The sequence below is a fragment of the Ambystoma mexicanum genome, chromosome 1p (assembly GCF_040938575.1).
Source record: "Ambystoma mexicanum isolate Mex_15411 chromosome 1p, UKY_AmexF1_1, whole genome shotgun sequence".
NCBI lineage: Eukaryota > Metazoa > Chordata > Amphibia > Caudata > Ambystomatidae > Ambystoma > Ambystoma mexicanum.
Genome location: NC_090921.1, coordinates 941,939,352 through 941,957,193, shown reverse-complemented (window position 1 = coordinate 941,957,193; position 17,842 = coordinate 941,939,352). Strand labels below are relative to the sequence as shown.

Sequence of the window (17,842 nt, the reverse complement as noted above, 5' to 3'; positions counted from 1 at the left end):
CCACCCTCAGACCGATTGTCAGACCGAGAGGACAAATCAGACCCCTGAACAGTACTTACGGTGTATGTTACAGCAATCTGAAAGCAACTGGAAAGACATTCTTTGGATAGCCGAATACGCATATAATAATTTGGTACACTCTGGAACTGGCCACAGTCCTTTTTATACTTTGTTTGGGCATCACCCTCGAACCTCAAACCTTGACTCACCTCAGAACCTCGGAATGCCTGCAGTAGAACATCTGCATTCTACAATTACCCAAGCCTTCAAAGAGACAACTACGCATTTACAACAAGCCAAGAGAAAATACAAGGAGAATGCTGATCTACATCGGAGTGAAGCACCTCCGTATCAGATTGGGGATCAAGTGTGGTTAGCTACCAGACATTTACCACTCAAAGGGCCTCGAACTTTTAACCCAAAATATCTGGGACCTTATTCTATTACAGCAATAATTAACCCAGTGGCTGTTAAACTTGATTTACCAGCTAGTATGCGAATTAACCCTGTTTTTCATGTGTCACTTCTGAAACCAGTGGTACCCGGAACCCGACTACTCAAACCTCCAGAACCTATTCTAATAGATGGGGAGCCCGAATTCGAAGTGAAGAACATTTTAGACTTTCAAATGTTTAGGTCAAAACTGTTCTATCTAATTGATTGGAAGGGGTACGGACCTCAGGAGAGGTCGTGGGAACCCAGCGACCATGTGCATGCACCTCGATTAGTCAGGAAATTCCACCGACTCTTCCCAGACAAACCAAAACCCCCGGAGGGAACAACCTTGGGAGGGGCGTGGGGGGGGGGGTGTGCTGTCATGATGCCCACTCCCGGGGAGCCAGTTCAAGTCCTGCGTCCCCGAAAGCGGACATCCAGTCCCCAAGGAAGGACCCAGCAACCCCATATAGGGGCCCTTTGGACAGTGTCCTGGCAACTATGGCGCCAGGCTCATAAAAGACATCAGTCCTGGCGCCATACTCATTATGGGAGTGCTTGGGTGCACTTACCTGATGCAGACCATGCTGCAGGATCCCGGCCTCCTTGAGGCCTGAAAGGAACTACTTTACCTGTGGGACTAATTTACCATCCGGGTATGGTCGGGGAAGGATACATACCTGGAACTTCTTCCAAGGCTATTTAAACCCCACCCGAACAGCCACACGTGCTTCGCGTTGTTCTGCATCTAGCAGCTGGACGCTCACCGTGTCTGCTCCTGCATCCTGACTTCTGCCACGCCTGCCAGCATCCTGGATCACCTGCAAAGGAAGAGAAGAAGAGAACAGAAGAACTAAAAGTCCTTACCTGCTAAAACCGCATCCCGGAGACATCTTGCCGACAATCCTGAAAAGGAAGACTTTTATTTAAAAGCTCATCGCGTCGATCGCTGCAGCGCCGCATTCCACTCACCTTTACAGGGCGCCTCCATGTTCAGCAGCGATCATCCGGATTCGCAGTCACGCCCCAGCGCCTAGGGAGAAAAAGACCAGAACAAAAGGTGAGAGAGAGAAGGGAATAAGGAAAGCTAAATCTCCATGTTAAGACTTACCTGTTGATTCATTCCCTCTCCATTTCGGGTCCGCGCCGCATCCTGGCATTTCCGGACCCCGGCCCCTAAGGGGAAAAAGAGACATCAGCGTTAATGAGCGAATGAAAAGACATTACCAAAAAAAGCTCATTAAAGACTTACCTGATTTCTACAAGGATTTCACCTCTCATCTCGGGTCGGTGCCTGTTCCCCAGCATTCCGTACCCCGGCCCCTATGGGGAAAAGACACTAGCATTAGTACATTAATGCATGGACACAAGGGGAACCTCTTATCAAAAAACTTACCTGGAAGCCAAGCAAGTTTGGTTCTCACCAATCCGAAAATCCAGTGAAGTAACTGTATACCAACGCGCCCCTGCATCAGAAGCAGGATGGAGAGCTCGTCCTTCCAGACCCTAAGGTGAGACGCTACGAGGAATCACAGAAGGGTTTCGAGGAGGGTGAGAGGGGAAAGTGGGAGGCCGATTGCATTACCCCGCAGACAGTTAATCCCCTATTTTCGCCTAGAGAAGGATACTTCTGCGAGCCAGACAAGCCAGATTTGGGGGCCCGGTCCAGTCCGTCTTCCGAACCCTGCGCATCACCTTAGAAGAGGTCACAGCAGCGCGAACCAGGCCAGCGCCTCCGTGGGAGTCAGGTGAGCGTTACAATAGGTTCAGAAGGCCAGCCTAGTTTCTTGGAACAGGGTAACCTTCTGGACAACCCAGACCAATCAAGGTAGCTATGGCGGCATCAAGACTAGGTCTCAGGAGGGGTGAGGGTGACTGAAAGACCTCAATGAGCACACAGAGCAAAGGACACTTACAAATCACTCCCAGTCAGGTGTAGATATATTAAAAATACAAATATATTTATTTCAAGGCCTTTGAGGTTCAACACACAAATCAATCACGTTAATACTTTTAAGCCAACACAATCCTATCTGAATACATATATACAAGACCAATGGGGTCCAAAGGGTTAATGCACAAAATGGGTCCACAACCTAAAAAGGGGAAAGAAACATGCAGTGCAAATAGTCTTTAGTCCCTTCTGCATCCAACACACTCCTAAGAGGCAGTCCAATCCCTAAGAAGAGTGGGGCCTATTGCTCAAATGTACTTGCACTGCTGGCGCACGCGGTAGTTCAAATGGGCAAAGCGGGGTCTCTTCAAGGGTCTGTAGCAGCTCAGGAAGGTGGGTGAGGTGATGAAGAATAGGTTCCCACTATTCGAGGAGGGCCTCCACTTGAGGGCAGACTAGAGTCCAAGAGTTGGGAATAGTTTGCTAGTTCGCACTAGCAGTGGAAAGGAGAGGGGCCCTCAGGGGCCACTTGTGCATAAAAATGGATGGATGCGCTAGGGGCCACTGGTTAGGGTTGCGATTACTCACCGAGCCCCGGCGCACTCTGGCCCAAACTTCGGCAGTCGAGTCCACTTCAGTTGCAGGTTTAAATGCGTCAATTCGCAGCTTTGTGGCTTTCAGCAACGAAGTTACAGCGTTGATTCCCCTACAGAACAGTGGCGATTTCTCTGCTCCTGGCAGATGGATCGGGCCAGTTCCGCTGCAGCAGGCTTCAGGGCACAGAGGAGAACAGCTGCAATGAACTTGCAAAGTTCATCACCACGGCTGGGTGACACAGCAACCACGAAAACTCTGGTTCGGGCGCACTCACTTTACTCCAGACCTGGCAACGCCAAGTGTACGAAATCTGGTGTGAGAGTGCCGTGAACACAGAGCTTGTGATGTGCCAGGTTTCAAGGGCCTCCTCGAAACGGCGGCGGTATCAGAGCCCAACGTCCGCGCAAGCTGTTCAGTCCACTGGATGGCCCAGGGACACTTCCGAAAAGGCTTACTTGCAGGTTAAGATGAAGGTGCAGAGAATAGTTGGTCTCACTATTCCAATGGGTCGAAGCACCTTCGCAGACCTTCTAGGACGATCAGATGCAGAGGGGTCCAGCGGGACGATAGCAGGCTCAGGGTGCCAGACCTTCCAGCGGGTCACCAACGGTTCCTCGACTTGGCTTCTTAGTTTCAGGATACTTGGATCCTATCCTTTGTTCAGTGAAACTCCAGAGATCGACATGGTATGGGTGTGTGGGGCCTTCTCTTATCCAGAATCTCGTTCACGCCAAAATGAGGAGGACCCAGTGGGAGATCTGCTCACATACAGGCATACCATACGTGGACCAATCATGGACCACAGTGGTCCGAGGCATTCACAGCACTCCAGAGACTCTGGCACCCAGGATGTGTATTGGAACCAGACATTCCGGCCCACATCCTGGAGGCACACACACAAGGCATGCAGAAGCCCGCGAAAGCTTGGCGCTTTGTGGGAAAATGCATGCCCAAATAAGAACTGCACTATCCCAGTCCTATCCTCTGTGAAAACGCTAGGGGTCTACATTGATGCAACCCTGTCCATGGACAAACAAGTTAGTGCCATTGTCTCCGCATCTGCACTAAGCACTAAACTCATCAACGCCATTAAACCATTCCTTTCCAAAGAAAACTGCCTTTCAATAGCAAGAGCTACCATAGGCGCTAAACTTGACTATTGCAATGCACTTCTAGCCGGCACCTCTGAAAAAAACCTAAACAAACTCCAGGTCACCCAAAATAACGCTCTAAGAGCAGCATTAAACATCTCCAAAAGGGACCACATCTCACTGGCAAGGCAATCAGTTCACTGGCTCCCTGTCAAAGAACGCATCACCTTCAAGGTACTGACTACTACCCACAAATGTATCCACCACACTGCACCATCATATCTCTCAGACACCATTCTCAGACAGACCTCATCCAGACCTACCAGACTCTGCTACACTAACCAACTCACTGTACCACGCATCCACAAGATTACAGCCGGGGGGCTGGGTTTCCCCTACATAGCACCAAAACTTTGGAATAATCTCCCCCACGCTCTAAGAGCAGAAGGCTCCCTCACAGCGTTTAGAAAAAAACTCAAAACCTCTCTCTTTAACTAAAATTCCTCTACCTACTGCCATTCAGACACACACTGCTAACTATTGCTACTGCCCAAACTGTATGCATGTATGCCTCTGTATGCTGTAACTAAGACGCGCTTTCCCTGTAACCAGCGCTATTCTGTAACCAGCGCCACGATGCCTCAGGGCTGATTCTGTGCGCTTAACAAATGCGAATAAATAAATAAATAAATAAATAAACTGGGCAAAGGTGAAGGGGCAAGATGGCCAAAGGACAGGTCAAATAACCTCGTGGCATGGCCATTTTGGAGCCAGGCCACCTAACCATGCCAAACGCGATAATCACGGTTTACCTGTCAAAAAAGGGTTAAAACTATGCGAAATAATAGCTGCCACCAGCCCTGTCCAATGCACATCTGCACTTCTCCTAAAAAATCCTTGGAGAGTATCTAGGGCCTTTGGAAATGACTAGACCCAAGTTCACTGTACCTAAGGTACATTGTACACTTGTTACATGTTGCAGAAAAGTTGCAACATGGATAAGGACTAAGGGAAACAAAGTCTCCCAGTACTGACTGTCTTTAAGGGCATGTCAGTTTCCCCATGAAAAGTGAGCGAAAAGCCCAGGGAGTGAAGTAGAAGGCTGTGCTCCTCTGGTAAAGTCAGCCTATGGTGTTCAGACATCAGCAAAATGTTGAGGGGTACACAACTGGAGGGAAAATTACACATAAATGAGAATCTTTCCTAACACCCTCCGTGTACATCATGTGAGGTTTGCATCACAGAGCGGGTTGTGGCTTCTGTCTCCCAAGGTCACCGCGGTCCCATCAACCAGCCTCCTGCATGGGACTTTGTGACAGTTGCCACATGGGTCGGTTCTCAGTGAATTCTCCTTCAATGTTTTCATAACTTACAATTAAGTTGAACTGCACGTTAAGATATTTCCATGTACAGATGAAAGTAGGATCTGGACTACTTTTGATAACTAGGGTTAATGGAAAAACGTCATGCAAGTAACAAACTTACTTGGGCACTGTACATAAAATGATAGATAGAAGACAAGGTTCAAGCTGGAGACCATATTCAATGTCCTTTATGCCCATATGTCCCAAAGGTAGGCATAGGAAAATGGCCGACTGAATGATCTGATGACTTATCTACCATCAAATTACCTTTTTATATTTGGAAATGCTTTTTGTTAGAGCCATTATGTCCGCTTTGTGTCAAAGTTTCAAACAATGGAAGCCTTGTCCTTTAATCTACTTATATATTTATTGCGACTTGCGCCTAATGCAAAAAGCTTCCTTTCAGGCGTATGTTCATCGTGCAAAAATATCACAGATAGAAGGATTAAGCAAACTACGTAGGGGTAGATCTATTTTAAGCAAGACTCAATTTTAAATCAATAACATGCATTTACCTTCTGACTTCTGTGCCTCTGGGGCATCGGCAGCATCCCCTTGTTTGATAAACGTTGTCAGGTCATTAAAGATAATATAGAAATCGACGGCATACACGATGGTTGCTATGAAGCCTATCACCTAGACAACGAAATAGGAAAGATGTTGATATGTTAATCTGAAGCATTACTGTGAAGCATTATGGGTCCACCCAGCACTGACCAGCAGGCAGGTTTCTCAAGCAGAGGCAATACATCCACATGCAAGTCCAGGACAGCAACCACCCGTATTAGAGACTAGTGCACAACCACAGGCTTGCAATTTCCAGGACAGCAACCACCAGTATTAGACTAGTGCACAACCACAGGCTTGCAATGTCCAGGACAGCAACCACCAGTATTAGAGACTAGTGCACAACCACAGGCTTGCAATTTCCAGGACAGCAACCACCAGTATTAGACTAGTGCACAACCACAGGCTTGCAATTTCCAGGACAGCAACCACCAGTATTAGACTAGTGCACAACCACAGGCTTGCAATTTCCAGGACAGCAACCACCAGTATTAGACTAGTGCACAACCACAGGCTTGCAATTTCCAGGGCAGCAACCACCAGTATTAGACTAGTGCACAATCACAGGCTTGCAATGTCAAAGATGCACTCGGTCAGGCTCACAGGATCCAACATCTGTCGAACTTCGGTGTCAAGACCACACGCATGCCTACGAAAGGTGCTGAGGCAGCAGCCATGAAGTAAGCAGAGCACTCAGATGAGCATATCATCAGAAACACGGCGGAGGCAGAAGCAGCAACATGAGAGGGGCAGAAACTAATTGAAGACAAGCTGAAAAACCGCAATAGGAAAACCATTACGGTATGGACTGCTGCTCGAGTCAAAGAAGATTGTATTCTTATATGGTGATATCATTTTTGGATTGATTGCCATGCCAACACCGCGGCTCAAATTGTAAAAACAATGCTGAAGGATTTCGACATAGCACAGCACATAAATACCCACCCACCCCTCAGTACCCTCAACCACACACTGGTATCGGTGCCTACAAATAATTTTGAAATAATAGATACCACCAGCATTACTTTATTGTGCACAGACAATTACAAACGATTTATATTACAACCAGCAGTGAAAGGAGGGAAGAAGGTTCTCGTAGTGGCCTCTCCATGCAGCTTTACCGAAACTAGAAAATAAATGGTTACAGTCAATTTCGAAAAGCTTTGTTTTTTCGAGGATAACCAGGGCTTTGAGTGGGCCAGGGCTTGCATGTGTGCGGCTAAGTTAGTCACCAAAAAGTGCTCTTGGACCAGGTCTCTGCCGGGCTTCTCCCTGCTACCGACTCCCGCAGGCAGCCCTTTCAGTCGACAGGTGGTAGGTCTGTCTACAGGGGTTGGAGCCACAAATTAATTATTATTATCAGGATATTTAGTGAGTGCAGACATAGCTTCAATAAGCAAGGGATACAAGGGAGCGGGGAACTAATAGCGGGGAAGGAGGAAGGCAGGCAATTGGGTAGCAAGTGAACTACAAGCAAACCAGGGGAAGAAACAGGGGCAGCAGATCGCATAGTCTCAGGTTAGGAAGGGTGTGTGGGCCTATGTGTTAGGGAAGAGCCATTCCTTGAAGAGCTGGGTCTTAAGCTCCTTCTAGAAATTTAGAAGTGAGGGGGTGAGCCTGCTATTCATGGGGAGGCGGTTCCAGAGTCTGGGGGCATGGACAAAGAAGGCCTGTCTCCAGGTTCTTTCCTTCCTGCACCGGCAGAGTTCAAGTCAACATATGTCCTTACTTCTGGTGGATCAAAGGCCTCGGGAGATGCAGAACTGGGGGACTTCAGGGCAGCAGTCGTGTAGATGATGCAGCAGGATTTCAAGCTGATAAGTGCTTGTAGTGGGAACCAGTGCAGTTCGATGAGGGTCAGGATTATGTCGAATTTGCAGAAATCCTATGATGAATCGTGTTGCAGCATGTAGGACACATCTCAGGGGTGCCAGGGTTGTCGCAAGTAGGCCTTCCAGAAGGGCCTTGCCACTATTCAGGTGGGAGCGGGCCATGGCTTGGAACGCAGATCTGAAGTCGTTTTCTGGGAAGAAGGGCTTGATTTTGCACAGGATGAAAAGTTGGTACCAAGCCAACCAAGTGTGTGTCTTCCTTGCTATGTGCTGCTTGAAGGCGAGGGGTCTGTGGATGTCAAACCCAAGTGACCTGACGCAGGGGGCCAGCTGGGGCGTGAAGCCATTGACGTTCATAGCAGAGAGTCATGTCTGGATATGAGGGTTTTTGGTGTTGTTTGCCAGCAGTAGGAATTCGATCTTGGAGGGTTTGAGCCTCATGTAAGCACTGAACATCCAGTAAAGTATCATTGTGAGACAGACCTTGAGCCTGTGGATGTCTTTCAAGGAGGAAATCTTGAGGTAGAGCTTTGTGTGTTCTGCCTATTGGTGGATGCCGATGTGTGGAGCCAGTAGGGTTGGGTGAGGTTCCATGTACAGTTTAAGGTCTAAGAGGTCAGTGGGAGAGGCAGGCCCATTGCTAACATTCATTTTGCTGCACCTGCCTCACCTTTTGTTTCTTAAGCTAAGACCCCAACCCCTGAATGGGGCCCTTTCATGATAAAGTAGGCTGCCTGCAGGTATTGGTGCATCATATTAAGGAACAAAAGGAGAGGTTGTGCCTACCTTGCTTCCTGCACGCCTTGACTTAAGGGCTGTACAGAGTCCCCATACCTTGCCCTCAGTGCTCTAGTGGGCGCAAGCAGCTTTTTAAATCCTGGTTTACAGTTAATTCTGGAACATGTAATTCTAGATATACAAAGTGACAAGTACCTGAATGCAAAAAAAGGACTGGATTGAATACGTGTCCGGTCAAATGGTCGACAGACAAATGGTCGACAGGACAATTGGTCGAAAAAAAAAATATATATATATATATATATATATATATATATATATATATATGATACATTACTCACCGTAATCGTATTTCTGATGCTTGTATCTGCTTAGATTCACATGCTGTGCATAGGCCGACATCTAGTGGAAGCTGCGGAGTATTACAGTTTGTTTTTCGAAACTCGAAAATGGGCGTCGACACAGGCGTGCCAGTAATACTATCCCTAGTGTGACGTCCACTGTACCCAAGATCCCTCACGCGTCTAGGATCCTCAGATTGTATTTTTTCTGACATGAGGAAGCATGAGGAGTAGCGTGAGTACAGATAATCCAAGCAGATAGACAGAAAGGTAAGACTACAAGCAATCATGCGCCTTCTCTCGGAGGGGAGGAAGGGTGGGTCGCATGTGAATCTAAGCAGATACAAGCATCAGAAATACGATTACGGTGAGTAATGTATCCCTTCTGAGGCTTGTGGAATCTGCTTAGATCACATGCTGTGCATAGATTAGCGAGCAGTACCAGAAGAAGGAGGTGGGATGTGAGAAGGGTCATGAGCAAACAGGTGTCTTAGAACCGCTTGTCCCACTTGTGTATCTGTCTTGGAATGAGTGTCAATGCAGTAATGCTGAGTAAAAGTGTGAATAGAGCTCCAAGTAGCTGCTTTGCAAATGGTGTCGAGGGGAACATTTGCAATGAAAGCCAGAGTGGCCCCAATGCCTCTAGTAGAATGGGCCCTTGGCGTAAAAGGCAGAGTTTTTTCAGAAAGAGACTAACACAGCTGTATACAGTTGATAATCCACTTCGAGATCGCGCCTTTAGAGACGCGATCCCCCTCTCTGCCTGTAGCTACGGAGACAAACAGTTGATCTGTTTTCCTTAGCGGTCTGGTTTTATTTACATAGTAGAGGACCGCCCTACGCACATCAAGGGTGTGTAGTTTCACCTCAGCTGAGCTTTGCGGGTTCTGGAAGAAAGTCGGAAGCTCGATGGACTGGTTTACATGGAACTTAGATATAAATTTAGGTGAGAACCTAGGGTGTGTGCGTAAAACCAGTTTGTCTTTGTGGATAGTAAAGAAAGGATCCTGCACTGACAGAGCCTGAATTTCACTGACCCTTCTTATAGAGGTAATGGCTACTAAGAAGGCCGTTTTATAAGTCAGGTGTTTGAGACTACTTTTATGCATGGGTTCGAAAGGGGGGCCCATGAGCTTAGCTAGCACCACATTGAGGTCCCATCCTGGCGGTGGGTTCGAAATAGGAGGGTGAAGTCTCTTTACTCCTTCCATGAAGGCTTTAACTACTGGTACTTTCCACCACGATACTTTGTTATGGGATGTGGTGTAAGCCGAGAGGGCTGCCAGGTGTACCTTCAGAGAGTTAAAAACCAAACCTGCGTCCAGCAGGTGGAGCATGTATGTTACAACGTTGGAAGGAGTGCAATCAACTGGGTTGATTTGTTTATTCTGGCACCAAATAACGAATCTCTTCCACTTGTCAAAGTAACAGTGCCTTGTGTTTGGTTTCCTGGATTCTTTTAGGATGTCCATACACCTCTGTGGTAAATTGAGATGCCCAAACTCTATGACCTCAGGAGCCATGCTGCCAGGTTCATTGAGTTGGGTTCCTGGTGCACTGTTTGACCTTGTTGCTGGGACAGTAGGTTGTACCAGGCTGGGAGTTTGATGGGCTTGCACACCGCCATCCTGCGTAGGTGTGGAAACCATGGTTGTCTCGCCCACATGGGAGCAACTAGGATGAGCGTCATGGATTCCTTGTTCATCTTGTACACCACCTTCCTGATTAGAGGAGTTGGTGGAAAGCGTACGCAAACATCCCTGACCAGTTCATCCACAGGGCGTTCCCTTGGGAGTCTGGCTGGGGGAACCTGGATGCAAATCCTGGGCATTGTTTGTTTTGGCTTGTGGCGAATAGGTCTATAGTGGGGAAACCCCACTGAGAGAAGAGATCTTCTACGATATCTCTGTGAAGGACCCATTCGTGTTCTTCTGGGAGGGAGTCTCTGCTTAGGGCATCCGCTAGGGAATTGAGCTCCCCTGGAACATGTTGTGATGACAGGAAGATGTTCTGTCTGAGTGCCCATATCCAGATTTTCTGGGCAAGCTTGGACAGATTTGGCGAACGAGTCCCTCCTTGTTTGTTCAGATAGAACATGGCTGTCGTGCCGTCCGTCCGGATTTGCACCGACAAGTTTAGCAGATGGGGCTCGAACGCCCGAAGCGCTCGGAATACTGCCAGAAGCTCTAGCAGGTTGATGTGGTTCTTGGCTACTGAGTGAGACCAGAGACCCTGAGCTGTGTGGTGGAGATGGTGAGCTCCCCACCCAGTCAGGTATGCATCTGTAGTCACCACTGCCTGTACTTCGGGATCGTAAAAGGGTTTTCCCCTTGCGAGATTCTCTCTTGTCCACCAGTGTAAGCTCTGTACGAGTGTTGGCGAAACGACCACTAGATCGTCCCACTGACCACTTGCCTGAGACCACTGTTTCGCCAACCATTCCTGCATGGGACGCATGCGCAGACGCGCGTGGGGGACCAGGTAAATGCATGACGCCATCATGCCCAGTAACCGCATTGCTTTGCGTACCGTTATTTGTTGACCTGACTGATAATGTGGAATTTGCAGTAGTATATTCCGAATTCTCTCTTCCGAAGGGAAGGTCAACCCTTTCTGAGTATCTAGGATTGCTCCTAGGAACTGTTTTGAGGTGCTTGGCACCAGACTTGACTTCTTCTCGTTGATAGAGAAGCCTAATTCGTGGAGGAGGTCGATAGTCCTCTGAATGTTTGACCTGCAAATTCCTGGGGTTTCCCCCGTTATGAGCCAGTCGTCCAGATAAGGGTACACTGGGATTGCCTCCCTGCGTAGGTGTGCAGCTGCCACCGCCAGTACCGTGGTGAATACCCTTGGTGCTGAAGCTATCCCGAATGGCAGTACCTTGAATTGGTAGTGGCGACTGTCCACCTTGAAGCGCAAGTATTTTCTGTGCGCTGGGAGCATGGAAATATGAAAATAAGCATCTTTCATATCCAAGGTTGCCATGTAATCCCCCTTTTTTAGGAGGGGGATTACCTCTTGTAGCGTGGTCATATGGAATTTTTGGGGCTTGACATACTTGTTGGCAGGCCGTAGGTCCAATACTGGGCGCATTGTCAAATCTTTCTTTGGCACAAGGAAGTAAGTTGAATAGATACCCTTGTTTACCTGGTGTCCTGGGACGAGTTCTATCGCGTCCTTTTCTAGCAGAATGGCGATCTCCTCGAGAAGGATCTCTGATGTTCTAAGGAGTGTATTCTTTGTCGTGGAGGGTGGTTCCGGGGACGCTGCAGTAATTCTATACAATATCCTGTGGACACTGTTGACAGCACCCATCTGTCTGAGGTGATCCCTTCCCAAGCCTGGGTGAAGTTGGAAATGCGTCCCCCTACTGGGGTTGCGTGAGAAGGGACCCTGAACTGAGCGTCACTGCTTTGGTGGAGGCGTGCCACCTCCCTTGTTGGGGCTGCCTCTGCCTCTTCCACGACCTCTCTTGTTACCCCTGCCGTAACTTTGGGTAGACTGCTGGTTGTTGTTCCATTGTGTACCCTGTCCTTGGGCATAGTTGTCTCTTTGTGAATTTTGGCCGCGTGGGCGACGAAAATTACTGTTCCCCCTCTGGTCAGGGGGTTTGTTGGTAAGCTGGCCAAGGGATTTGAGAGTCTCGTATTCGTCCTTGGCATTCTTAAGTGCGTCTTCGACCGCTTTCCCAAACAATAGATCGGGTTCCACTGGCTTGTCTATTAATGAAGCCTGGGTTTCTGTTTTGAACCCCGACTGCCGTAACCACGCATGTCTCTTGATAACAGTACCTTCTGCTATCAATCTTCCTGCGTTGTCCGCGGCGTCGAAAGTTGCTTTTAATATGCAACCAGACACGGCTCTCCCTTCTGCCGAGATCCGAGCCAACTGGCCCTTTAACGGTTCAGGAGCAGAGGCTATGAGCGCCGCGACCTCTTCCCATTGATGGCAGTTGTAACTTGCCAACAGGGTGGTGGAGTTTGCAATCCTTGCTTGGTAGGCGGACGTTGAGGCTACCTTCCTGCCAAACCCGTACAGTCTTTTGCTCTCCTTGTCGGGAGGAGCTTCTGACGACGATAAGGGTGTCCCAGCCCTCTTCCGAGTGTTGGTAACCACTAGGGAGTCTGGTTTAAGATGTCCTCTTATATAAAGAGGGTCAGACTGGGCTGCCCGAAAAAGTTTTTCGACTCTGGGGTTGACGGCTCTGGTGAGGTTAGGATTCACCAGGGATGGATCTATTCTACGTTGGATGGATTTAAGGATAGGGATGGTCTGAGCGACCGGCCTCCTCTCTCCCACCAACTCTTCTGCGAAGTCCCTTTCCTCCTGTACACCGTGGGTGTCGATGTGAAAATGTTCTGCTGCGCGAGCGAGAACTTCATTAAGGAGGGGCTGGTTATCAACTGGCGAGTCGGTAACTGGGGCTTCGCTCTCTACCGGGGAATCTACTCTGTAAATTTCCTGCACATCTTCTACCTCCTCCAGGTCCTCATCATCCGCATAATATTCAGTCCCGGTTTGTTCCTCCATAATTTTAAACTCCTGGTCCCCTTCAGGGAAAGGCTGTCCTTGGTATCTGGGGTGTGGAGTAGAGTAAGGCTGCACCTCGAAGGGTTCAGGTCTTTCGAACCGGGCCTTTTTACTTAGGGGGATAGGATCAGAGGAGCCTGAGGGTGTGGCCCCTTGAGGGTCATACGAAAGGAAATGTTCTGGGTTTTTGTCATAAAAATCAGCTAAGGAAGACATCCTTGACATGACCCTGTCTATGTCTTCACTGGACCATTCTTTGGAACAGGGTATGACTTTAGGAGGCAACTTAGAGGACTTATCAAGGGTACCCTTGCTGGATGTTGATGTCCCAGTAGATTTATGTTTGTCTGTCTGCTTAGGGTGGAAGGATGGTCTTACAGGAGTGGAAGGCTGTGCTTTCCGCTGTTTCCCCCCTCCCCGTGCGTGGAAAAATGTTTTCCCTGCCCCTTGGAGGCCCCAGAGACTTTCGACGCCTGGCGTCGAGGGTCGGGAGAGGTATCTGTGTGTTTCGAGCGTGGGGCCTCGCTGGTGTTAACTGCGGCCTTGCTCTCCTGGAGCGCGGCCTGGGGGTGGAAGTCGTCTTCGTCTTCCGACGATCGAACTTCCGTTAATCTAGGGAGCGAGGCACTCTTGGCAGTGGATGATTGCCTTGCGTCATGAGGCGATCTCGATCGAGAGCGCCCAGAGGACACCAAGTCGGACCGTTCTATCTGTGCCTCTTTCCGAGAAGTCGACGTCGTCGAGGTTCGGTTGGACTTAGTGTGCTTAGTGTGTGTAGGGTGTGTAGCGCTTGCGTCGCCGGGGGTCTTCCCCATAGCCGCCCTGCCGGACAACCTTCCGAGGTCGGGGACCTGCGCTCGGCAGTCTTTCGACGCCGTAATGCCCTCGCCGTCCGAAAGTACGGCGTCGCTGCCATCGCTGAAGGCGCCCTCCGCTGCCATGGCCGCCTGCCTGGCGTGGTGGGCCCAACGCTTTGTCGAACGGTCCTTAAGTGTCTTAGGCTTAACCCTACTACACGCTCTGCAGTTCGCTTCGGGGTGGTCCCTCGGCAAGCAGAGATTGCACGTGGCGTGCCTGTCGACCCAAGGGTATTTGCGGTTGCACTTGGGGCAGAATTGGAAAGGGGTACCCTCCATACGCACCTTGAGGCAGCGGGCTGGTAAGTGTAGGAAATATATAAGGTGTACCTATATACCAAGATTGAAGAGTATGTACCACCCCCCGCTCTCCCTACTTGCAGGGCCGAGGCCAGCGGCCTACTAGGCCCGGGCCGAGGCCAGCGGCCTTCCGAGGCCCAGATCCGTCGTGCAGCAGCCGACGGTCGATGTCTTCTCCAGCCGTCGTCGAGGGTCGACGTTGGGGTGGGGAAGGATGTCAATAAATAATTTTAAACTTCAATAATTAGCAAAAGTATGGCTAAGGCCAGGGGACTCCGCAAGATGCTTCCGACCAGTATGGCGGAAAAAAACAATCTGAGGATCCTAGACGCGTGAGGGATCTTGGGTACAGTGGACGTCACACTAGGGATAGTATTACTGGCACGCCTGTGTCGACGCCCATTTTCGAGTTTCGAAAAACAAACTGTAATACTCCGCAGCTTCCACTAGATGTCGGCCTATGCACAGCATGTGATCTAAGCAGATTCCACAAGCCTCAGAAATATATATATATATATATATTTTTATTTTTTTATTTTTTTTTTAGGTTTTTGTTTAGGGAAAAAAAGGGGTTTTTAGCAAAAAAAAAAATTGTGAAAAAACACAAAAAAAGAATTCAACCAATTGACCTGTCGACCATTTATTTTCGACCAAATTACCTAGAACCGATTGAATACTCTCACCTGGAATGGAACTCCTTAACAACTCTACTGTTTACATTTTGTCTGCTTTGTCCTTGCGCGGTGTGCTTTTGTTGGGTGCCGATCTGTGTTGCCCATTCAACTCGTGGTTGCGGTCTCCTCACAGATTGTACACTTAGGCATTGCCCCTTTCAGTTGACTCTGGGGAGTGTTATTGCCACCGTAGGGCTTTCAATGACGTTTTAGGAAGTCACATGCCAGCTGATAGCTACTGCCCGGTTCCCATGAGTGCACAGCAGACAATTCAGAGTCGGCCTTGGGAAGACATCCAAGCGTGTCACAGTCCAAGATCGCGTACGGCTGGGGCGACCCCAGCTAATATACTTGCAGCCGGATCCCTGTAGATTGAATTGCTTATATCCCCCAGTCTGAAAGGGATTTATTTACAAACAGCAGTTTATTTAGAAATTGAACCGGAGGGAGATCTATTTTCAGTATGCAGACTGGATGGAACGAAGACCACCTGAGTCCATGCTGGGTGGCCCAAAATACATGTTTTATTTGTTCGGACAGGTGACCTTTGCTTTAGTTTCCTGCCCAGCGGTGGAATGGCCTACAGGGAACTTTGGAGATGTCCAGGTGGGCCTCTGCACCAGGGGCCTCCAGTAAATGATACTATGGAACCACTTTGAAAAACATTTCCAGGGCCACTTTTGGTTCCCAGTCCACACTGTACCTGCCCCTCCACCCCCCTTAGTCCAGGCTCAACACAATTCGGTCACACACCCTTTTCAGAGCCCCAATTAAAGCATGGATGATGAAAATACCAAAACCAACAGGATATTCTATTTTGGGCCTTATTTACAAAAATGATTTAACATGGGAAAGTTCAATTGAAAACATTTCTGTAAATCATGCCCTTAGTCTCCAGACAGTAAGATAGCACAGTGGGTTGAGCGCTCGCTGCTGCGATCTGTGTGTGATCTGCGGGTTCGAATCCGGCAAGGCCAGCGAGTACCAACTTTGGTTGGGTGATATTGTATATACATATATTCACAAGAAAAAACTTTGTTAAGGGAACGTTATGGTTAAGTTGCCCTACCAAAAATCTGTGCACTTTACTAACAAAACATTTGAAATGTGCCATTATGGTTCAAAGTAAAACCGAAAAACCCCTGAAATTCGCCAGTTATGGTAGGCTAAGCAACCATAACTGCCCGCATCACTGTGCGCTGCTAACACTAACACCCAGGATATCAAAGATGACATCACAAATGTCATTGATGACATCACTGATGACATCACATGTGTGACCTTTAGCCTTCGACTATACACACTCCCTACAATCATCTAATCGACAATCAATAGAACAGGTGTATGCGTGGGTGTGACATGCTGCGGTGGTTGTGGCCTGGACCTACAGTCTTGGAAGTATGGATTTCGGCCTACGGCCATGCATCCAAGACTCTAGACCCGGGCCACAACCACTGCAGCATGTCACACCCATGGTGGCGTCCTAATCAGTGGCACACCCATAGGCAAAAATAATATAATAACGACATTTACTCAATTGCCACAGACAGAAATACTACCCTTATGAGTCCACTCATTTTCTGCACGTACAAACATCCCGAACAAGGCGGGCATAGACAATACATCATTGACACCTGCTGCCCAAACAAGTACATTTTTGCAGACATCTCATACTCGTTGAACATTCCCAAGCACTGTAGGACATCAAAGTAGTTTCTGAACCAGTATTTCAGGTGGCGAATACATCATTAACAACTGCCGCCCAAACAAGAACACTATTTAACCCATCTCTTACTCTGTGAACCTCCCGCCAAGCAGTGTAGGAGAGCAAAACAATGTCAGCATTTCGCCTCTGGTGGCGACTGCGCTGTCTTTGGATCCAAGATGTTGTGGGATGTTTTTATCCATGCATCCAAGCCCTACCGCAAAAACTGTGCATTACTGGCATTGAAAACATCATAATGGCCAGAGCTCCCCAGAAAATGCACAGGAAAATCCCATTTTGCCTATATTGTGAGCTCAGAGGGGCAATGCTGATTGCCAAAAGCAAACCCATAACTGTTGGGAATTCATTTTTCTTGAATGTCAAATATGGCAAAATCATGGGCACAGAATTATTTTACTTCAGAAACACACCAATGCCATGTCCTGAACATGGACAATATACTCCATGTAATATCACTTGCTGAAATGAATCAATCTAAAAAAAAATCCCAAGGATGGATGCAGTAACCACAAAATCCTGAGGGTGGCGCTAGCGGTCTAAACTCTGACAGGAGAGCTGTCTTGCAAAACTGTCTAGTGCAAAGAAAGGGGTCTTATTCAATTAAAAGTTCAAAGGGGTTGCCTGTCCTGAGAACTCTTGACACTTCAGAACTCAACACAAGAAGCCAGGAAATCACAGGGTTCTGTTAATTAAATGCAAAGTGGCTCCCTGGCCTCCTGATCTCAGCTTCCCAGAGACCACACAATGGCCCCTTTCCTCTGAAAGGAATATGTTGATTTTGACTGTTTACTGTCAACAAAGGCCTGCCTGCCAGAGGACACATGTGACTGACCCACCCAAGTCTTGGAGGCGGACTCTAACACTCTGAGAACTGAATTGAAAGAAAAATATATATT

The 17,842-nt window shown here is 48.4% G+C and overlaps 1 protein-coding gene across 3 annotated transcripts in view; it reads right to left on the bottom strand.

Moving 5' to 3' along the window:
* Positions 1 to 17,842, bottom strand: part of CMTM3 (CKLF like MARVEL transmembrane domain containing 3) — a 180,211-nt gene that overhangs the window by 15,222 nt on the left and 147,147 nt on the right. For 2 of the 3 annotated variants that reach the window (XR_011304953.1, XM_069653118.1), the window contains exon 4: positions 5,897 to 6,017. The exons of the other annotated variant lie outside the window; for it this stretch is intronic. Coding sequence is in view for 1 of the 2 variants with exons in the window: in XM_069653118.1 (XP_069509219.1) it covers positions 5,897 to 6,017 (121 nt within the window). In the remaining variant the exon portion in view is untranslated. The remainder of the gene's footprint in view (positions 1 to 5,896; positions 6,018 to 17,842) is intronic. 3 annotated transcript variants of the gene reach the window in all.